This window comes from Vombatus ursinus, unplaced genomic scaffold (genome assembly GCF_900497805.2).
Source record: "Vombatus ursinus unplaced genomic scaffold, bare-nosed wombat genome assembly UNPS02014789.1, whole genome shotgun sequence".
Classification (NCBI taxonomy): Eukaryota; Metazoa; Chordata; class Mammalia; order Diprotodontia; family Vombatidae; genus Vombatus; species Vombatus ursinus.
In genome coordinates, this window is record NW_020954567.1 from 11,085,279 (window position 1) to 11,109,503 (window position 24,225).

The following is a 24,225-nucleotide window of genomic DNA, read 5'->3' on the forward strand; positions in this document are numbered from 1 at the left end:
AGTCACTTAGGCTTGCAATCTCAGTCTCATCCTTGACTCCTCTTTCTTACTAACACAGATCAGTCGATAAATCTTGTCATTTCTACCTTCATGATATCTCTTGGAAATGCCCCTGTCTCTCTAATTACACAGCCTCTTTCTCTCAATTTTCCCAGCCCCATCCTTTTGCCTTCATTTCCTCTTGCTTGAACTATTGCAATAGCCTTTTTAAAGGGTCTTCCTCCTGTATGTCTCTACCTATTCCAATCTAGCCTCCATATAGCTGCCAAATGATTTTTCTAAAATAAAAATCTATTGATGCCACACTACCATGCCCCACCCTCCAACAAAGCAAGCTCAAATGGTTCCTTATTATCTTTGGGATCAAATATAAAGTCCTTTGTTGGGTATTTAGATCTCTTCTCAACATTAGTCCTTTCTGCCTTTCCAGATTTCTTATTCTTTTCTCCCTTTCTATGCATTCTGCAAACCCCCTTACTGACTGACACACATGTTGCTCCATATCCCAAATCAGTGAGTTTGCACTGGCAATCCCCTTGACCTGGAAGGATCTCTGTCCTCACCCCTACCTCTGAGAATCCCTGACTTCCTTTGAGACCGGACTCATGTGCCATGTGCTATAGAAGGCCTTTCCTATCTCCACACAAACCCCCAATCCCCAGTTGCTAGAGCCTTTCCTTTGTAGGTCATCTTTCATTCATCTTGTATTCATTGGTATCTATCTTGTAGGTTCCTATTCATTTAATTCTGACTCCCTCACTAGAATGTGAGCCTTTCATTGTATCTCTAACCCTCAGTGCAGTGCCTGGTATATAGCAAGTGCTTAGTGATTGCTTGTTGATAGATTGCTTTGGGTAAATAGTTTTTATTTTATTTTATTTTTTTAGGCAGTTGGGGTTAAGTGACTTGCCCAGGGTCACACAGCTAGGAAGTGTCCAGTGTTTGGTCTGAGACCGGATTTGAACTCAGGTCCTTCTGACTTCAGGGCCGGTGCTCTATCCACTGTGCTACCTAGCTGCCCCTGAAAATAGCTTTTCTAAACCTCATTAGCCCATGGAGATATCTCCCTCCTTTGAACTTATAAATTGAGTATTGCGTATTTTGGAAACTTAATAATATTCTCCTTTGTATTTTAAAATATATTATTATTTAACATTTTATATATACATGTATTATATCCTCAATGAGGCACTAAGATTAGTAATTATTTCTTTTATTTATTATATAATTGTTAATTAAGTCCTACATAGTGAGACATAGTGAGTTCTCATGAGGTATTTGTTTACTTGATGAATTAATAAAATATTTGATTAAAATGGAAAACCATTATTCCCATTCAATTGATATTATCCCTTACATAGTCAACTAATATATGAACAAAAATATTTCTATAAATTCAATGAATTTTTTCTTGAAATTTATTTTCCATAAAGCAGAAAACTATTTTTAAAATCCATTTAGAGTGATATAGTAGAAAATGTTAGAAAAATATTGTGAATATACTTAGGTCCAAGTCCTGGGTCTAACTTTATGGCCATGGACATAGAATCTCAGTTCCTTGAAAGGTCAGATAGGAGTGATGATACTTGAGCTACCAATCTCACGGGCTTATTGTTAGGAAAATACTTTAAAGAAAAACTTCTAAAAACTTACAATATCATTGTCCGCTCAGGAGACCTACTGTCCCTGGTTAACTACTGATTGAAATAAATTCATCTTGGCAAGACTCAATAAACAAAAATGGAATGTCATGAATATTGTAGGTGTCAGTGTCCCATAGGGGTTCCTTCTTTGTCAGATCAGCGTTTTTTAAAAATACACAAATGATCTATCGTTTCATATGCATGGGGAGCTCCCTCCACACAACCTTACTCAAATATGACTTAACAGATGAATTCCAGAAAGTAGCCCAAGGCACACAGATGCTATGACTTGTCTGGGATTTAAAAAAAAAAATCAAAATAATTTATTAAGCTCTGAAGATATAAAGGCAACAATCCCTGAGTCCAAGGAGTTTACACTGTATAGTAGGTATGTAATGTGTACACAGATAAGTAAATACAAAATTAAAAATTATTTGTTAGAGTGTGGAGGCAGTAATGACTGGGAGAATCAGGAAAGGCCTCTTGTAGGATATGGCATCTGAGCTGAATTTTGAAGGGAGCCAAGGGTCCCAAGAGGCAGAAGTAAAGAGGGAGAGAATTCCACACATGGGGAACAAACCTGTACAAAGGCATGGAGGAAAGAGATTGATCATTGTGTACAAAGAACATCAAAGACACCTGTCTGCAGGAACATGAGGTTTTTGAGGGTATTGAAAGGGTGGAGCATTATTGTAAAGGACTAGTGTTAAAGGTAAGATTTGAATCCAGGTTTTCTTGGCTCAGAAATCTGTCTGCTATGTTACAATACTCACCTGCCCCTAACTTTCCTAAAGTGCTGATCTGACCAAAGTCCCCCTCTCTCTCCTCTACCCCCTACTCATTAAACTCTTGTGGCTCCATATCATCTCCATATCACCTCCAGGATCAAATATAACTGCTCTATTTAGTATTCAAAGCTCTCCATAACCCCCATGTGGCTCCTCAAGGCATAGATCCACCTCACGTTTTCTCTTCTTTCCTCTCTTCCTCCGAATTTATCTGAAACTACCATCTTCATTTCTTATAACACAATTTTATTCTGTTAAATTTATACGTCATAATTTGATCAGCTGCTCTCCAATTTTTTTGCTACTACAAAAAGAGCATATACTTGTGTATGTATGTGTATGTATATGTTTAGAGATATATGTATGTATGAGACATATTTTATCATGTATATTTTATCATCTTTCTTTATTTCTTTGGGATATAAGCCTAGTAGTAGTATCACTGGGTTAAAGGTATACTGAGTTTATTAACTTTTGGAGCAATTCCAAATTGCTTTCCAGAATTATAGCTCTATCAACAGTGTATTAAGGTGTCTATTTTCCCACATCCCTACCAACATTTATCATTTTTTTACCTTTGCAGTCAGATGAATTTGATTTTGAAACTTGAGTCGACAAGCAGTTAATAAGTGCCTTTTTTTGTTGTAGAATCATTTCAGTCATGTCCAACTCTTCCTGACCCTGTTTGGGGTTTTCTTGGCAAAGATACTGGAGTGGTTTGCCATTTCCTTCTCTGGTTCATTTTACACATGAGGAAACTGAGGCAAACAGGGTTAAGGGATTTGACCATGGCCACATAGCTACTAAGTGTTTGAGGCCAACTTTGAACTCAAGTCCTCCAAACTCAAGGGCTAGCCTTCTATCCACTATGCCACTTAGCTGCTATTACGTGCCTACTATGTTCCTTACACTGTGCTAAGTGCTGGGGATACAAAGAGAAGCAAAAGCCAGTCCTTGATATCAAGGAGCTTACATTCTAACAGAGGTGACAACGTGCTAACTAATAACTATATACAAACAAGATATATGCAGGATAAATTAGAAATAATCTCAGAGGGAAGGCATTAACATTAAGGGGCACTGGGAAAGACTTCTTGCAGAATGTTGGATTTTAGCTCAATGTCACTTTAATTTGGGTTTTTATTAATTATTAGTGATTTGGAGCATTTATTTCTTTAGTATTTTATTTTTCCCCAATTACATCTAAAAACAATTTTTAACATTTGTTTTTAAAATTTTGAGTTCCAAATTCTCTCTCTTCCCTCCCCACCCCCTTATTGAGAAGACAAGCAATTCGATGTAGATTATACAAGTGTAGTCATGCAAAACATCTTTCCATATTAGTCATGTTGTGAAAGAAAACAGACAAAAAAAACTTAAGAAAAATAAAGTAAAAAAAAAGTATGCTTCGATCTGTATTCAGACACCACCAGTTCTTTCTCTGGGGATGGATAGCATTTTTCATCTAAGTCCTTCAGAATTGTCTTGGATCATTGTATTGCTGAGAATAGCTAAGTCGTTTATGGCCAATTACCTTACAATATTGCAGTTACTTTATACATAGTACATGTCACTTTGCATAAGCTCGTGGAAGTATTTCCAGGTTTTTCTGAGAGCATCCTGCTCATCATTTCTTATAGCACAATAGTATTTCATCACAATCACATACCACAATTTGTTCAGCCCCCAAACAAAAACTTCTAGGAACATTTTAGCCATCCAGAGCTTCCAGGTCTAAGAAAACATACTGCAAGCAACCAGAAAGCAATAATAATTCTACTAATGAGTCACAGTCAGGATTACACACAATTTAGCAGCCACCACTACCAAGGAGCAGAAGCTTGGAATGACATATACCAGTAGGCAAAGGATAGGCTCTTATATACAAGAATAACTTATCTGATAAAACTGAATATATTGCCAAAAGGGAAAAATGAACATTTAATGGAATAGATTTCCAAACATCCTTGATGGAAAAGACTAGAGCTGTATATAAACTTCGAAGTTTAAACACAGTAGTTAAGAGAAACATAAAAAAGTATGCATGAACAATGATAAAGGATATGCCATTACATACACATGAGGATAAAGTACTTACATTCTAATAGGAATAGATAATACACATTTCTCCACTGAGCCCTGTCATCCTCAGGGGTCAGAGAGGGAGGCTAATTAGACTCAAGCCCGGGGAATGGTTATATCTTCATGACCTTAAGAGAATGGAAAGAAAGGAGAAGAGAAATACACTAGAGTGGGGAAGAGTAGATTAGAGAAAATTATCCCACATAATTAGGGTGTGTAAGTTGACAGCCATACAAACAAGTAAGAGGTGGTAGTTGGGGATGCGATTGACACTTGATCCTTACTCTTATTTGAACTGGTCAAAGAAAGGAAGAATACAGCATGGAAATGGGAGAATGGAGAAGATGGAATTGGTGGTAGAGTAGCTTGAAGGAGGTATTTGCTTTAAAAACAGAAACTCCAAGGATGTGCAAAAATATTTACAGCTCTTTTTGAGGTGGCAAAGAACATGAATCAGAAGAGGTGACTATAAATTGAAAAATGACTGAATATGTTATGGTATATAAGTGCGATGGAACACTATTGTGCTATAAGAAATGATAGAAATGGTTTAAGATTAACCTGGAAAAACTTCTAGAACTAGGAGAACAATCAATAGACTGACAGGAATATTGTAAAGACAAACAACTTTAAAAGAATTGGGAACGCTGATCAATCTATTACCACCCATGATTCCAGAGGCCTAATGATGAAAAACACTACCTTGTTCCAGATATACAGGTAAAGAATTCAGAATACAGAAATATGAATGTCTACATGTTTATATATCACATTGTAGTTTTAATTACATAATATTAAAATTACAACATAGTAATTATTAAATTATATAATTTTGTTTGTATAGCAAGGTCCTACATGTTTTGAAGGCTATCTCCCGCATGTAGCATTGAATGTTATTGTGTGGCTTATAGGAAGGTAGAATAGACATCTCTAGCGTCTTTCCCTCCCTACCCTTCTCTCCAAAAGAGACTGTAACTCTTGCCAGGAGAGGAAGCAGATGTGGATATAATCATATGATTATTTTTGGCCTTGTTATTAATATGGTTAGTTATATTCATAGTTTTCTGAATATTGAACCAGTCATACGTTGCTATTATAAATCCAACTTGGTCATAGGATATAATCTTTGTGATTTGCTGCTGTCATCTCTTTGCTAATATAATATTTTAAATGTCTATGTCATTGATTATTAGGAATATGAGCCTATAGTTTTTTTCTCTGTTTTAACTCTTTCTAGTTTAGGTATCAAGATCATGTTTTTATCATAAAAAGGACTTGATAGAGTGTCTTTTCCTATTTCTGTAAACAAAATTTTGTATTTTTGTATAATTTTGAAATTAATTTTTCTTTAAATGTTTGATGGAATTCACTTAAAAGTCTGCCTGGTGCCAGTTATTTTTTTTTTTACCTTGGGAGTTCACATTTAGTTTGTTCAATTTTTTTTTTGTGAGATTGGGTTGTTTAAATTCTCTAGGATTTATTCTGTTAATTTAAATATTTTATATTTTTACAAATATTCATCCATTTCATTTGTTAATTTTATTCGCAAATAGTAACTATGTTCTTTATTGCTTCTTCATTTGTTGTGATTTTTCCTGATACATTTTTGATGTTTAGTAATTTGTTTTCCTCTTCCCTTTTAAAATGTCAAATTAGATAATGGGTTATGTATTTTGTTGTTTTTTTTTCAAATAATTCCTTAGTTTAAATTCAATGCATTTTCTTAATTTTCAATTTTATTAGGCTGTGCTTTGATTTTTCAGAAATTTCTATTATTGAGACTTTCTAATTTCTTGATTTCATAGGTATTTTTTTTAATTTGCATGTCCAATTAGTTTATTTGTTCTTTCTCAATTTTGTTGATGGAAACTTTATTCAGATCCCAATAGGGAAGGGCTAATAGGAGAAGAGGGGACAGAATTTTGGTAGGCACCCACAGTTAGTGAGCATGAACTGGGTGAAGATCTAGCAAAGGAGACCAAGAAGTAATGGTCAAACAAATACCAAAAGAACCAGTTACAAGAGAAGAAAGTATCAAAGAGAAGAGGGTGATTGACAAGTTGAAAGGCTACAGAGAAGTCAAGAAAGATCACAATTGAAGAAAGGCCTTTAGATTTACTAAGTTAGAGGTCATCGGTAACATTGGAGAGAGCTGTTTCAGTTCAATTGATGAAGTCAGAAGCCAGACTTCAGAAAGTTAAGTAAAGGGGGAGAGGAGGAAGAAAGAAGGGAGAGGAGGAAGAGGAGACAGAGAGGGGAAAGAGAGAAACCCTTTGCTTCTGTTTTCCTGTTCGTCTGACCTGCTTTCGTGTTCACATTTCTTGGATAAGGTAGTTACTGACTCTGTTCTAGTGAATACCATCCAGCCTTACCACGTCATGCCACTTCATCCTAAAGTTCTCCAGGCCTTGCCATTTGGCTTGCTTCTGTATCCATCCTCCAGACTCTAGAACTATTATCAGATCTATTGATGCATTGATGCACCTAAGGACTCATGGACCTTGTCAAATGGCCAGTTAATATACCCTTTGGACTTTCCAGTCTTCCCTGTGTCCTTAACTGAACTTTCTTTTATTTGTTGTCTCCTACATTATACTGTGATCTTCTTGAGAGTAACGGTCATCTCACTTTTGTTGTATGCAGGGTTTTGACAGTGTTTAGCACATATAAAATCCTTAACAAGTGATTTTTTAATATGAATTCAGATTTACATGAGAATACTTGTTCCTCAGTTGAAAATATACCAGCTCTGCTATCCTCAAATATCATTAATTTTTAAAGCTTCTTTCTGAATCATTATAGTGAAGCATCCTAATTAATTTCAGGCTTTGATTATCATGAGGGTTTTCCCCCTTTATATGCCCATGCATATGAGCGTGTGTGTGTGTGTGTGTGTGTGTGTGTATGGGGGGGGGGGGGAGAGAGAGAGAGAGAGAGAGAGAGAGAGAGAGAGAGATTGAGATTGTAAGCAATAGGTGATAGGCCCAGGTTACTTTCTGTTTAGTATCATACTGAATCTCTTCACGTGAAGAATCCCCTTAGACTTCAAAGGAATAAGCATATGGAAAAGATACACAGGAAAATAATTTTAAAAAATATAACTCTCATCTTAGTTTAGAGAATCAGGTAGAAAAATAGCTCTGAGAATTAAAAAAAAATTTTTTAGCAATAAATGAAATGAGTTACTACTTGTTGAGTTTAGCACAGGATAGAAATAATCATAGCATGGCAAATTGAGGCAAATATTCATTTTCAAAATATAAAGCAGTCCTTCAAGGATATATATTGATAGCTACAGCAGAACTGTATGCATGTAACTACTATGAAAAAGTTGGATCAGACACAAGCCAAGTGTCAGGCTCAAAGACTTTTAAAAGTTTGGGGCTCTGATGTTCTAATGCTGTGCAAAGAGTAGGTCTCTCACAATCAGTGAGTATTGTTGAAGAGAGATGCAACTGCTGTTATGGAAGTATAATAGCAGTTATGGAAGTTTTAGAACCTTGCTGGCCCAAAGACAGAATCCTAGGGTATGAATGGGAAGAGCATTTGTAGGAGTGGAGAATTTGGAGGGGTGACGTTTGAGTGAATAAAAAAGCATATATTAAACTGAAGCACTGGGGATGAAAAACAAACAAACAAACAAACAAAAAAAAAAAAACCCAAAACAAGAAGGTTCCCCCTCTCAGGGAACTTGCATTCTAATGGGAAAGGTTCAGTTCTGCAGCAGATACAAAAATCCTTTGGCCCTTGTCTATTTATGACATTGCATGATGTGACAGTGTCAGAGATCTTGGTGGTGGGAACCTTCTTTTCTGGGACAAGTAGCAGTGACTGCTGGACTATGGCAGAAGGATTGAGGTGGAAGTGGGATAAGTGGTTTGGGTGGGGCTGCTATTATCACAAGGCTCTAAGGTTTCCCGCTCAGTGGAAGGGCGTCAGTTAGTCAGAGGTTACTACTTCTCTGCAATGGTTGCTCCTTAGACAAAAGCTGATGGACCAGCTTGGAAGAAGGACCAGTGGCTTTGTGAACACTGATCTTTGCAGTGCTCTGAAGCAAGGACCTTGGGCTGTGTCCACTTAGATTTTAGGGGAAATGGTGGCAGTAAAGTGGTAGAGGCAGTTTGGCCTGCCAAGAACAGCCTGCTTCCTCTCTCCCTTTTAAGGGGACTTACTTCTTGGTAAAAATTTTACTTAGTCCCTGGGATTTAAACCTGCCATTGCCAATAAACAGTGGCTGCCATTTGGAGATTTACGTAAAAGTAATTTCACTATCAGCACTAATGTAAAAGGTAAATCGATATATTTGCCTAAATATTAGTACCTTATATTTTCACTCAGATTTTCTGCCATGCTGGCAATATGTTTTCAGTTAATCAAGACAGTGCCTTATTTAAAATTTTTACTGTTTCTTTCACCTAATAATTTCTTCAGTGGTTGTCCAACAGTTTTCTGTCTTGCATTCTGCATTAGAAATTTTTTGCTCTTGTGTTATATTAGTTTTCTAGAATATGTTTGCTATTCAATAGAAAATGTTTTAAGCAATTTCTCATGTTCCTAATGTATAACACTGAGGACTAATGCTGTGTGGTATATTTGGAATGTTAAAATGATGAAAGAAGTAGAATAATAACAATTCACATTTGTATCACATTTTAAGACCTAGAAAAAAGCTTGTTATAAGATTGTTGGTTATAGGAGAATCTACTTGGTAGGTTATACAAATATTATTATCTTCATTTTACTGATGAGGAAATTTATACTCACAGAGGTTGTGACTTGCCAGCAGTCACAGAGTCCGTAAATGTTTCACCTCAAACATAACCCCAGGCTTCTTGGAGACTCTGAGTTCTGGGATCTTTTCCTGACATCGTTCCACCTTTCTTAGTCATGACTTGATTGTGTTGTTGTTTCAGTTGCTTCACTCATGTCTGGCTCCTCGTGACCCCATTTGGGATTTTCTTGGCAGAGACACTAGAGTGCTTTGCCATTTCCTTCTCCAGCTCATTTTACAGATGGGGAAAATAAGGCAAACAGGGTTAACTGACTTGCTCAGGGTAAAACAGCTAATAACTGTCTGAGGCCAGATTTGAACTCAGGAGCATGAGTCTTCCTGACTCCAGGCCTAGAGCTCTATCCTTTCTGATTTGAGTTGAGCTAGAGAGTGGCTGTTGGTCCCTTCCAATTCTAAAATCCTTGATTCTGTGGTTCTGTGAAGTATGCGACCACGAAAGCATCATTCAACTTTTGATGCTTATTTCTTATTTTGATTACTCTGTTTATTGCCATTTTTTCTCATTTATCTAGCTATTGCTTAGATTGTATACTTATGTGTACAGCTTCTTTACCTTATTTAAATTAGAATAATGTTTTATTTTTGATGATTCAATTGGTGTTAGAAAAGACAATAGAAGCGGCCTCTCCCCCATAATACTATTGTCTTCCTCTATTGATTTTCTCATTTCTTTTCTATATGTCTTGTTTCTACATAGTTCTTTGCATGTTTGTATATAATTTCCCTTATTAGACCATGACCTCCAAGAGAGTAGAATTTTTTTTTTTTTGCATTTCTCTATGTTCTTGGTGCTGAGTACAGTGGCTGGTGCATAGTAGAAATTTAATATATGCTTCTCAACTTGACTTATTTGAAGATATTATAAACTCCATTGGTAAGCTGAGGAGTGGATGGAGCAGTGTTCCGTTTGACTTCATGTGAGAAGAAACCGCTAAGATTTCCCCAATTCCCATACACTAACAAACCTCCTTATAAGCCTCTTTGACAAATTTTATTGGTGAAGAAAACTAGATGGACTTGCTGTACCAATACTTAATAATGATCCTTTCTTTCAAGACAAAGTTTACAAATAAGGAAATATCCATTTGGTCTTGTAGGCCTTTCACTCTCTCTCTCTTCATGTTTGGTAATTTCATGTTCAGTGTTCCCGAGTTCTGCTTACTTAAGCACTCTAGGCCAGATGTGGTATGTAGAGCCTAAGAAATCTAAAAGCATTCAGCGACTTCACTCTCTTCACTCCTACACCCACCCCCCAACTCCTGCAATCTTATACTATCTAACCCAAGTCTTATCTGTTGTATAGCTGAGAAAGAGAGGGGCTGGGTTTCATTGTTATAATTTCAGGTTTGAAAGCAGAGTTGATGTTTTTGTTGATGTCTTCATTTTAGAGCCAATCTTATTTCTTTTTGCCTAGGCATATTCTTCCATGAATCTCTTATTCCTGTTAATTATTATGACTCTTCACTTAGCAGAACTACTTACCTGAACAGAGCCAAAGCTTCCTAAGGGGCAGGAGCTGATGGTTACTTACAGATTATAATCTGAGAGTCACTAGGATGGGCCAGTTTATCAACAAGTATTTATTAAGCACTTTATTCTGGGCCTTTGATAACCCTTGGGGATTAAAAAAAAAGGTCAAAAAACAACTCCTGCCTTCAAGGAACATCCATTCTAATGGGAAGACATCATGTAAAGAAAAATAGGGGTGTGTGTGTGTGTGTGTGTGTGTGTGTGTGTGTGTGTGTGTGTGCATGCCAGAAGGTAACCTTCCAGCAGAAGGCTATAGCAGGCGGAGGGCACAGGGTGAAGATTAGTCAAGGTGACCTGTAGAAGGTGCCATTGGAGTGGAATCTTGAATGAAGCCAGTTATTCTAAGAGACAAAGATGAGGAGGGAGAATATTCCAGACATGGAGACCATGGAGATGGGAGATAGAATGTCTTGGATGAGGATCAGCAAGTAGGTCAGTATAGCTAGATCAAGGAATGCACAGAAGGGAGTCAAGTCTAAAAGTTTGGAAAGGTAGGAAGGTGCCCGGGTTGTGAAGAGCTTTAAAATGACATAGGACTTGGTATTTTATCCTACAGCCATAGGGAGCCATGGAAGTTTATTGAGTGTTTATAGGCCGGGGTGGGGGGATGCTATGGGAGCGGGGGGGGGGGGGGGAGGAAGGATAGTGACTTGGTCAGAACAATACTTCAGGAAAATCACTCTGACAGTTGTGTACCAGAAGTGGGAAGAGATGAGGCAAAGGGCCTAATTAGAAGGCTAGTACAATATTTCACTCCATAGGTAATAAATACCTGAACCAAGTGATGCCAGTATAAGTGAGGAGAAAGGGACATCTGGGTGTGACAGACACTGTGAAGGTTGAAGTGATAGATGTGCCTGATAAAATCTTTTTATTGCCAATTCATTCATTTGGGTTTATAAGCAACTCTCTCAAATATGTTTAAATAAAACATAAATATCATTAGAAGGTGGGTAACAAGATTGTTTGCACCTTCATATCAGGTTAATCAGCCTCTTGGAATCCTTGCCTACCTTCAAAGCTCAGCAAAAGTTTCCTCCTACAAGACACCCTTCCCTAGCTGCTAGTACCTCTCCTCCAAATTACCACATTTATGTACATATACCATTATACATATACTACTATTATATACATGTTATATATATACTATTATATATATATATATATATACACACACATACACATAAAGCCATGTTGGAAGGGGAGTCAAAGGTTATATAGACCCTTGTTTTATAGATAATCCCTTCATCTTAAAGGTAAGGAGACAACTCCATAAATATTGAACGATAAGCCTAAAGTAAAGCAGGCAGTTGAATATGGAGGTTTTCTGACCCCACGTTACCATCCCGCCTCTTGTTCCTCCCAATAGACTATCACAGCCTTGAAGGCTGGGAGCTTTCACTTTTGTCTTTGTGTCCCCCATGCCCAGCACAGATGCTAGCACATAGCAAGTACTTAATACGTGTTTACTGATTAGTGGATAATGATTGAGATATTTACCTGAAAGAAAGTTTTGCTAAGGTGAAGAGCAGGAGGTAGGGATGATTTTGGAGAATGTGATAGTATCTAGAGGCATCACACCTACAGGGAAGCTCAAGGAAGGATCTGGGCATCTCTTTTCAAAATGGCAGAAAGAGAGCCTTGGGAAGTGATAGAGGATGGCAATAAGGAAGGTCCAAGAGCACTTTGGAAAGATTTTGCCTACTACTCAATTTTGCCAAAGGAAAAATAAAATAGAAATATGTTATGAATTTGGATCCTTAGGCCTTGCAATTTTTCATTGGTCCTCTTTGATTCAGCATCTTAAAGTATCTGTGTGTTTTTAAACTTTTATAATTCAGATTATAGATATGATATGCAAAAATTATAAAAGCATTAAAATGAAAACTTGTTAAAGCTTAGCACAACTACATTATACTATTGCACTCATATTTTTAATATACTGTACTGTGACAAGATAATGGCTAATGTGGGAATAAAGATAATTGAGTTCTCTAGCTGGCAAAGTTGATTTGCATATTAACTGTTAGGAGGAAAAAACCCGTTAAATTTGCTTTTAACTGTCATTTAAAGATTATTTCTTTCATATTTATAACCCAAGTAATTAATATTTAAAAAATTCAACTATAAAGTGACTTTTTGTAGGTGCTTTTGATATTTGCTTACATACCCATCTAAAAGCCAAGGGAAAATATGGATATGATCATAGGAAGTAACAAAGAAAAAAAGAAGAAAGTTTAGTCAGTGATGTAAAATGTTGTCCTTATTAAGCCTATCAAAGCTTATAATTGGTAGCAAACCAATGGATTGTAGTTTCATTTTGATTCAGCCTGTGGTGGAGGTGCTGATGGGCAACAAAGCAGGCAGGAAATAATTGAAGGAACAGAAGTTTGGACAAGGATAATAAGGACCTGGATAGTTAAAAGACTCTCTATCAAATCTTTAATAAAAATACATTTTAACTGCACTAGTAAACAACAGAAATAACAGTAGCCTACCAGGGCTTCTTCAACTTTTTCCACTTGTGACCCCTTCAGCACTTCTTAAACTGTGGGTCACAACTCCCCACTCTACACCATAATGGATAACTTTTTATCTGCTCCAGTCCATCATGTTTAGTTATCTTTTATTCTCAACACAAACTGTTGATTATATTCATTGTGGTCATCTGGACTTTTAAAAGAGAAATTATCTTGATAACTTCATAGAATTTTGAGAAGAGCATACTGATTTTAAAGCATTTGTTTGTATCTCATTATACTGTATGTTTATATGATATTTTAAAAAATTGAATGCATTATGTTGCCATTTAATGTTAAGCTAAACCTGTCTGTTGATTCTCACTTTTTGTAGGTTATTCGGAAGGGATGGCTAACAATCAACAACATTGGCATCATGAAGGGAGGATCCAAGGAATATTGGTTTGTCCTTACTGCAGAAAGTTTGTCCTGGTATAAAGATGATGAGGTAAGGAAAATGGTTTCAGTTTGTCTCTTAATAATAACTTGTACTCAATTCTCATCATTGCTGTGAGCACATTCTAGAAACCATTGGTTCTCTTGCAGGCAAATTTATGCTTTAGTTTGCATTTTGTGGGAGAAAAATGTTCCTTTCACAACTTTTCATCATTGAAATATGTCTTGAATTTCTCTTGCTGTTAGCTTACGTTGAGGCAGTATATTTTTTGTTTGTTTACTTACATGTAGTGAGCAAGTAATAGTTGGGAAATCTGGGAAATTAATATTCATTAAAACTACTATCAGCTAAAAAGATGACAGATCAGAATGAGAAAGCATAAGATGGCTTCAGAATAAAATAGCAACTGCCACAGAGATTTTTGAAAAATATTTTGATGCTAGTGCTTAGGCATATGCCTTATATATGGTAGGTTTTTTAAAAGCCTATGCCCAAATAGGCTTCAAGGGTTTTTTTTGACAATACTAGGTAGATAATTTTGTAGAAATGATTTTGGAAATCTAATGCCATTTCCAATAAGGTGATGGTGATAATTTGGCATTTCTGGTACATAAGCCTGACATGGAGACATGATGAAAGTGAGAACTGGGCTCTTCAGTTAGGCATATATTTTTTTGCAGCTCTTTCTGTCCAAGGCAGAGAAGCTAATAATAAATTCTTGATTTGAATTAATAATAACTGAATCTTTTGAAAGGAAGAGGAGGGACGAGGGGAGCTGTAACTCTGGACCTGATTCTAAGGAACACACAGAGGAATTTATTTTTGGAATAGTCATTATGTAGATGTTGGGGGAGGGGGAGTTATTAATTCAACTTATAATTTGTGACTGAGGATGGAAAATCTGAGCATTGCATGAAACCTTAGATTATGGGGAAGCAGATTTCAAAGGGTTGAGAGAAAGTTTAGTTAGAATTTCATAGTCTAAAATTCTGCCAAGGAAACCTGCCAATTAGGGGACAAGTAACACCCAAAACTGATATTCTGCAGGTTCAGTATAGGAGAAAAGGGTGAGCTGTTGACAGGGTCAGGTATAGATACAGAGGTAACTCATCAAACTGAGATTTTTTTAAAGACATGTATAGGAGATGGAAACAAGGGGAGGTAATAGAAGAGAAATACTTAAGTGTAGCACCATCCTGTGGGAATAGTGTCAAGAGAAGTAAAACTTAGGATGAACATAGACTGTCAATAAATACTAAGAACAATAAAAGCTTAGTGTGTTTTTTCTCTATATTGGGGAAAAAAAGGGATGAACAACAAAAGGGTGCTTAAGGTAGATGGGATGATGATAATGCGTGACAAAGCAAAAAACCAAAATATCTCAACTCTTATTTTGTATCTATTTTCTCTGCCAAGGAGAAAAATCTTGGGACTAGAAAGAATAGAACAAAAATTTGTAGTAGGTAGTTGAAATCTGAGATATGTAAAGGAGATGATAAAAGCATGTTGATGTCTTTGGTGAATACAAACTATAATTTATCCAGTCAAACTATATTTCGTGGTAATAAAAGACTTGAGCAATGATATGAGTCAGTGACTTGTGAAGGATTGTGGCAAATAGGAGAGGTATCCTAGGGCCAAAGAAAAGCAAATATCACCCTATTTCTTAAAGGAATAAAAAGGAAGAAATTAGTTTGCACATTAGAGGACAATGAGTTTGGCTTAAATTCTGGACACAATTCTAGCATATATTTTAAAAAGTGTTATATTTATTCTGAATTTGCCCAAAACAAAAAAGAAAAAAGAATGAACATTTCTATATACAAAGTAGAATAGCAAAAGAGGATTATGTATAAAACTGTGTTTTTAAAGTATATAATAAATTAAAAATATTATTTTTACAGCTGTCCTGCTTGTTTCCACCCAAACTTCACTTAGTTCTTTTCTTTGCATTAAAAACATGCTGAAATGACCCTCTTTCCTTTCTTTTTTTTTTGATCCTATCTGTAGCTCTTCTCTATTCCCTGAATTTCATTCCCTCCTCAAATACTTGAAGAAAAACACAATCCTTATAATAAATAAGCATAGTCAAGCAAAACAAATCCATACATTTAGCATGTCCAAAAATACATCTCTTTCTGTACCTTGAATTCTTCATCTCTTTCACCAGTCCTCTGCAGTTGTGGTTGGTCATCAAATTGATGAGAGTTCTTATCTTTCAAAGTTGTTTTTCTTCAAAATTTTGCTGTTACTGTATGAATTGTTCTTCTGGTTTTATTCACTTCACTCTGAATGAGTTCATGGAAATATTTCCACATTTCTTTGAAACCATTCCTTTGGTTGTTTCTTATGACATAATAATATTCCATTATAGTCACATATTATAATTTGTTCAATGATTACACGATTGACAGAACCTCCTTTGTTTCCATTTCTTTACTACAACCGCACCTATGAATATTAGTATGGATTCTTTCCTTCTTTGTTTGATATCTTGGGGGCATCGTCATGAGAATAGTATCACTGGGCCAAAAGGTATTCAATAATCTAATTCCAAATTGCTATCTGGAGTGCCAGAACAATTCACAGATCCGCCAAGAAGTCTCCAGGGTCTGATGCACATCATTAAAGGGACAGTTTGTGAATGGTCTTAAAGGGAAGCAGTAATGACCAAGAGCCAGAATATATTAATCAAGAACAGGTCATGCCAAAACAACCTCATTTCTTTCTTTTTTATGGAGTTGCTAGACTAGTAAATACAGGGAAATCTGTGAACCTAGTTTACCAAGACTTCAGTAAACTGTTTGAAAAAGTCACTCATGCTATCCTTGTGTTCAAGAAAAAGGGAAAGTCAGTAAGTATTTGTGAAGGACCTACTATGTGCCAGGCACTGTCCTAAGTGCTGGGAATAGATATATAGACTGAATCAAATATTATTAGATTAATTCAGAACAAGTTGAATGATCAAAAGAAAAGCATTAATGGCTAAGTCATCTTGGAGAGAGGTATTCTGTGGAATGCTTGTGGGATCTGCCCCTGTTGTTGTGCTTAACATTTTCAGCAAAGATTTGGATGAAGGTACAAATAACATGCTTATGAAATGTGCCAAAAATCTAAACTTGGAAGGCATAGCTCAAATAATTGAATAATAGAATAAGTATGAAGAAGATCCCAACAGCCTAGAATATTGGACACAATCTAAGAGTGACCTTAATAGAAATAAATGTAATGTCTCATGTAGGTTAAAAACTTAACTTTGCAAATACAAAATAGGAGAGGCATGGTGCTTAGATAGTGAACTATGTGAGAAAGATTTGATGGATATCGGTGGACCGAAAGCTGAATAGAAGTCAAGTGTGGTATGTCTGCCAAAAAAGCTAATGAAATCTCTGGCTTCATTAACTTTTTTACTTGCTATAGGCGTGATTGTCCTCATTTTTTTAAGTTTTTAAATTTATTTTAAACTTGGTGCTAAATTTATTTTAAACTTAAATACAATATAAGAAAAGAAAAAAAATCACCACATACACAGCAGAACATGAGAGGATACAATTGAATGCAATAAATTTCCATTTCAAGAAAACTTACATAATAACCACCACACATTGTTTTCAAAGCTGTCCAGCTTTTCTTTGCTTCCTTGTAAGGTTTCTTTTGTTCTCTGCTGTGAACTTTTTATTTTATTTTATTTTTCTCCCTCAAGAAGGCTACCATTAAGCATGGATTTTATATATACACACATATGTACATACACACATACATATACGGTTATCTATAAACATACACATATATACTCATATACATATATGTAAGACAGTACTTTCCACTTGTTATCTGTTTCTCTGAAGGTGAATAACATCTTCCTTCATATGTCCAAGCCTTTCCATGTTTTTCTAAATCCACCAGCTAATCATTTCCTATACCACAGCAATATTCCAACCCAATCACATTCTGTCTGAGAGAATGTCTATGAAAGTTTCCCCCCACTTTTCTGCATTTCTTCTATTCTTGGCTGCATAGGTTTTATTTATACAAGAAAATTTTAATTTAAAATAATCAAAATCATCTATTTTATACTTCAACAATGTTCTTATAATATGGTTTAAGGTCTGATACCACTAAATCTGGTTCCTTTACATCTTTTTCCCCTGGTTTCCTTGAAGTTCCTGACTCTCTGCTCTTCCAAATGAACTCTGTTATTATTTTTTCTAACTCAGTAAGGTAATTTTTTTAGTAATTTAACTGAGATAGCAGTAATCTCTGACTTCATTATGCAAAGCATAGTGGCTAGGAATTGGGAGGTGATAGGACCAGCGTACTGTCTCCTAGTCAGAACACATCTGAGGCGTGATATTTGCTTGGGGGTGTCATACTCTACATGGCACATTGATAAGCTAGAGAGCAGATATAGGAAAAGTACTAGGCCTCCAGAACATGATGTACATGGAAAAGAGGAGACTCAGTGATAGGTGTCTTCCAGCATTTGAAGGGCTACAGTGTGGATGAATAGTTAAAATTGTTCTCATGCACCAGAATGAGGACCAATGGATGAAAGTTGTAGAGAGATAGATTTAGGCTTGAGTGGAAGGAACAACTTGATCAGCTATTCAAAGGGGACATGGGCAGCCTCATGAGCTTGCTCCTAATTTCTCTCACTTCAGATATTTGAGTGAAGACTTGATAATATCTTGCTAGGGGGGCTGCTCAGGGTGCCCCTTGTTCAGGAAGCAGTTGGACTGAATGGCCTTTTCAGGTTTTTCAAACAGATATTTTGTGATTTCTTTGGGAATGTGTTAGCAGATAGGATAAGAAATGTTTCCGCCACAAATCCCAATTCTCTTTGCTCTCAGCATTGGCCTGTATAGAGAAGTTTGCATGCTAAATTTCTAAAATGTATATTGTTTCAGCAGTTTTGAAGAAAACACATTTTTCCAGACTGACTAGGTTTCATAGTTTTGCACTGGCTTCACCCCTTTTGCTCAGTCGTTCTTTCCTTCTACTCCTCATTGTTAGTTTCTTCTATGAGTCCCCACTTAGCAAGGAAAATGTAACCATAAGCAGACTGCCATGATCACCAAACACCCAGGCTTGAAAGAGAAGCAGCCAAAACTCTTTGATCTGTTATTTGCTTATATTAGTTATTTGGCGATTTCGTAAGTTGTAACATTTGAAAAATTTAATGAACTTTTCCATACTTTTCTATCAAAATTGCAATATGTGTCATCTGGGGGTTAGAACATTGTCTTGAATATCTTCTTGAATATATGAATACATTCATTGCCTTGAATATTTTGAAATTTTTGGTTTTGTTTCCTCTGTTCAATCTTCCTTGGTCCTGATTATGTCAAAATCTTTCTCCAATTTCTCTGTTTAAATATGTGTATTTATATGAACATACATTTTAATAAATACTTCCCAATTGCTGTATTGGAAATAATGTGTTAAATTTCTTTGTGTTTATGGTTGCCAACTTATAGCTGTCATGTTATTGGTCGAGTCATATCGTCACATTCTTTGGTTATAACCTAAGAGGTTGAGGTAACTAACAATAATAAATTGCTAGAAGATTCTGGGGCCCAACACGAGAAGGTAGGACTGTGTACATGAGAAGGTAGGACTGTGTAGTGGAAAGAGTTCTGCATCTGGAGTTGGATGACCTGGTTCTGAATCCCGGCTGTGCCATTTAGTAGCTGTATCACTGTCTAAGTCAAATAGCCCCATCTGAACTTTCACATTGTTTTTCTATGAAGTGGAGATCCTCTTTCACAGGACTGTTGTGAGGAATGCCTTGTAAATCCTAAGGTAGTGTTTAAAATACATTGCAAACTTTAAAATGATGTGTGTATTAGCCATTGTTATTATTAAACAGAAATAAACCAACATGGTACCTGTAACGCACACAGTGAAGGCATTGTCTTGAAGATACAACAGGCATCTTCCATTCCACAGGTACCTGACTTATGATGGACTTAACATACAAAAGGGCTGGCACTAGGGCAGTCTCAACTCTTGCTTGAAGTCATGACCATACTTTCTGGGCTCCGCAATAGCTGCCACCCATTGCCTTTGGATCTGCCTTCCTTCATGAGACAAGGATCTCTGTTTGTGTTGTCATTGTAGGGGGGGGCGTTTCAAGGAGTTCTGTCTTTCTCTTTCTTGGTCCTAGATGGGAGAATGTTCCTACACTTCCTATCTGAACAAAAGAGATGGTTTACTCGTAATTTGGGCAGGAGGAGAAATAAGACCTTATTCATATCTGGTTGGGAATCCAAAAAGACTGAGAGATGTGATTATGATGTCCTGAGTTCAAACTCAGAACATACTTCCTCATAGAAATAGTGCTAGAATGATGGTTACATCCTATAAAACTATTAGTAATATGCTTCAGCTATATTATGAGTTAAATAGATTATTGTAGGATTGTCCTAGGAGCCTAGTTAACATTGTTTTTATGGAAAATTGCATTTAGTGTTTATAAGGTGGGGATCAATTTTCTCCCTGTGGTGTGTATTTCTATCTACTTCATTGTCTATGAGCAGTATTTCTATAATACAATGTCGTCTTGAAATTATCTTCCTTAAGTAACTAAAATAAGTACAGCAAATCTGTCATAAATTGTCACTAATTTTTTATTCAAGGATTCATATTGAGCCCTTATTTTTTCTGTATGTTTCCTGGACTCCAAAACCAATTTTCAGGAGACTGGAGAATAAGTAATAAAAAATGACAAACATTTATTAAGTGCTTATTGCAAATATGCTAGGCACTGGAGCCACAAAGACAATAAAGAAATTGTGCCTTCTAAAAGTTTACATTTCATTGTATGTACCACGTACAGAGATCAGTAACACAAAGTAATTTGAGAAGGGGAACAGCCTACAATCCAGGATGGAATCTTTGTTGAAGGCAGAACGTGAGCTGAGGCATCCTTGGGATTTTAAGCAGAGTTGGTGAGAAAGTAAGCAGCATGCAAGGCTTGGGAGGTCAACCCTCAGGAGACAGAGAAGAGGGAGCTACAAGGCTAACTTTGGGCAACAACTCATGAAGAGATTTTATGTATACACCCCCCCACATGTATACACACACATATATGTATAGATATGGATATAATAGATACGCATACATACATACAAACAAGGAGTTTTCAAGATCTATCAGTGGATTGTAAAATAAATTTTTGATATATTTTTTAAAATCATCAGTTATCAAGGTTTAGAATAGCTCTATTTAACTTGATAGAATAACAAACTAACAAACAAAAAAAACTGCCTTAGACTAGTTACTATTAGAACAATGTATAAAACACTGAACTAGGAGTTAAAACACATATTTCCCTTCTGGCCCCATCAGTAACTAGCTGTACAATCCGTATGGTCATAGACCAGTGACATTGACTCTGAAGTTTGGCTTCCTCTTCTGTCAACCAGAATAGTAAACCTCTCCTACATTTCTTACAAGGATATTATGCGGCTTTAATAAGATATTATATGGGAAAGTATTTTGAAAATTGCAGATGTGATTTTGCTCTTGCAAATAACACTTACCTCTGGGGCAGTAGTCTTTGACCACAATTTCTTTGGTTTTCTTTTCAGTTCATACTGAGAGAGGAATAAGAGCTAGAAGTTAGGCCAAGGGTTCTCCACAGAGAGAAGGATGGGGAGTGAGGAGACAAGACAAGGAAAGAGATCAGTGTCAGATGCCGTCGTCCTCAGGGACACTTCCATACTTCCTCCTACTACCGTTTGTAGCTGTGGTTGGTTAGCCTCTTCCATCTATGTAGTTTTTTATCCAAACTAACAATGGGGAAAGCAATGGTGTAAATGAATAGTGCTCTTAAGGTGAGTGGTGACTTTATAGTAATCACACTTTTTAAATAGCCTTCTAATAGTTTGCTTCCTTTAGCTCACTAGATGTAGTCAGCTAGACTTTGGATTTTAAGCCAGATCATGGACTACTCAGAGAAATGGCATGGTGTTGAAAATCCACTAGATTTAGATTTAAAAGACCAAGGTTTAAATTCCATCTCTTCTATTTACTACGTGATATTGAACAAGCTACTCGGAGTTTCAGTTTCCCTGTATGGAAAATTAAGAGGTTGAATTAAGTGATCTTTGAAGTCCCTTCGGTCTCTAGAGCTTGATTTCTTTTATCTGTAGGCACACTTCAAATATTATCATTGTACATTGTAATGAAATTGTTTCTTTGTCACTGCTATTTTAGTTGATCTAAATAAGTGATTTTTAAAGTATGTTCTATGCAACTATAAAGTTCCTAATGGTGCTTTGAGAAAGTCCTTAAGAAAACATGATTGATTTTCTTACACCAGGATTTTGAGTCATTAAGTATGAAAAATAATCTATATCTCTCTATAACTTAAAAAAATAATAAAACTCATTTACCCAAAAGGAATAGTAAAGGCTATCTGTTAAAGAATTACTATTGAAGTTATTTAAGATCAAAGAAGGAAGCATTTTGAAACCCATAATTTCTTCAGCTCTTTGACTTCTCTTTGTATTTGATTGTGACTTTGTGTGATTTTATTCTGAGATGAAAGGTAATGGACATAAAATAATTCTTCTACCCTTTCTGTTAGGAAGCAGTTAGGGGGCTCAGTGGATCGAGCACTGGGCCTGGAGTCAGGAAGACCTGAGTTCAAATCCAGCCTGAGACTCTTAACTGTGTGATCCTGGGCAAGTCACTAAAGCTCTGTTTGCCTTACTAAATCACTGGAGAACGAAATGGCAAACGATTCCAAGAAAACTGCAGTGACAGTAGGGTCCACAGACAAGACTGAATTACTAAACAGCAGCAACATTTCTGTTAAGGATTCAAGGTCTACTTATTTGCTGTGTTTTGTTTTAACATATATATTAATAATGTCTTCTTAGCCTCTTGACTGTGACTTGACTCTCCCCTTTCTTTTTCATATTAAAACTTCACTATTTTGAATTGGTTAGGAAGGCTTATCTGAATTAGGAAAGGTCAAACACTCAAAAGATAAACATTTATTAAATGCTTAGCTATATGCCAGACACTCTGTTAAGTATTGGGGATACAAAAAAAAGGCAAAAATAGTTCCTGCCCTCAAGGAGTTTACATTCTATGGGGGTGGGGTGGGGAAGAGGTTAACATCTGCATAAGTAAGAATGTATAAGATACATACATAGTAGATAGGCAGTAATGTTAGAGGGAGAGACACTAACAGATTAGGGGACCAGGAAAGGGGCCTGTAGGAGATGGCCAGTTGTGGAAGGAAGCCAAGGATTCTAAGGGGGTGTAGGTAAGAAGAGGGTACATTTCAGGCATGGAGGATGGCTAATGCTTGGCCACTGAGGTGGGAGGTGAAGTGCTGTATGTGAGGAACAAGTAGTACAGTATGACTGGCCATAGAGGATAGTGACCTAGAAGGAAATGGGGAAGATAAGAAGGGGCCACATTGTGAAGAGCTTTTGATGCCAAGTGGAGGAGTTTATATTGGATCCTAGAGATAATAGAAGGGCCCTAGAGTTTATTGACTTGAAGTAAAGGGCGGTGGACTTAGGGTTAGGGAGGTGACATGGTCAGATGTGTAGTTTAGGAAAATCACTTTGGCAGCTGCGTGAAACATGTCAAGAAAATCAATGAATAAAATGTTGTGACAGTCCGTTCCAGAGATAATGAGAGCCCGAACTAGAGTGGAGAATGTGTGAGCAGAGAAAAGGGCACATGTAGAAGAAATGTTGTGGACATAAAAAGGATGATACTTGGTAGCTGATTAGACAGATAGGGTGAGTAAGAGGGAGGAGTCTGGACCATAAAGCATTTTTTAATGTGGTTTTATTGTTTTTATTATTGTTGACTATTTGTGACCCCATTTGGAGTTTTCTTGGCAAAGATTTTAGAGTGGTTTGCCATTTCCTTCTCTAGTTCATTTTACAGACGAGGAAACTGAGACAAACAGGGTTGAGTGACTTGCCCAGGGTCAGACAACTTGTAGGTGTCAGAGGCCAGATTTGAACTCAGGAAGATGAGTCTTCCTGACTCCAGGCCTGGCACTCTGTGCACTGTGGTGCCACCTAGCGGCAGTTTGAGTACTTCCAAACTAACTTCTCACAGAATATTTCCCGGTAGGGTTTTAGGAACTATTTTTAAAAATAGTCACATATAATTAGCACTAATTAATGCAGGAACAATTAGCATACTAAAGTAGTAAACACTTTAAACATTAAGAAGATTAAACTAGTCCCTTTCAGTGTTATTTATGTAATTATTATTCAGCATACCCTTTCTTTATAAAGATAAACTTCATCCTAATTTAAGCTGAACCATCAACAATTCCCAATTAGTGAAGTCCGAATTAGATTTTGCTGTATTTCTTAACATTCTAGAAAGTGAGCATCAGTTGTTCAAACAAAAATGTAGATGGCCTTTCTAAATGACTTAGGAAGGTTTCACATCTAGATTTTTTTTTTTTGCTTGGTTTCTTCTCCAGTTC

At 36.4% G+C, this 24,225-nt stretch overlaps 1 protein-coding gene across 8 annotated transcripts in view; it reads left to right on the forward strand.

The window, feature by feature from the left end:
* The window catches only part of DNM3 (dynamin 3), a 689,813-nt gene that overhangs the window by 289,540 nt on the left and 376,048 nt on the right, over nt 1-24,225 (forward strand). For all 8 annotated transcript variants that reach the window (XM_027868462.1, XM_027868461.1, XM_027868465.1 and 5 more), the window contains one exon: nt 13,689-13,802. In XM_027868462.1, coding sequence (XP_027724263.1) covers nt 13,689-13,802 — 114 coding nt within the window. The remainder of the gene's footprint in view (nt 1-13,688; nt 13,803-24,225) is intronic.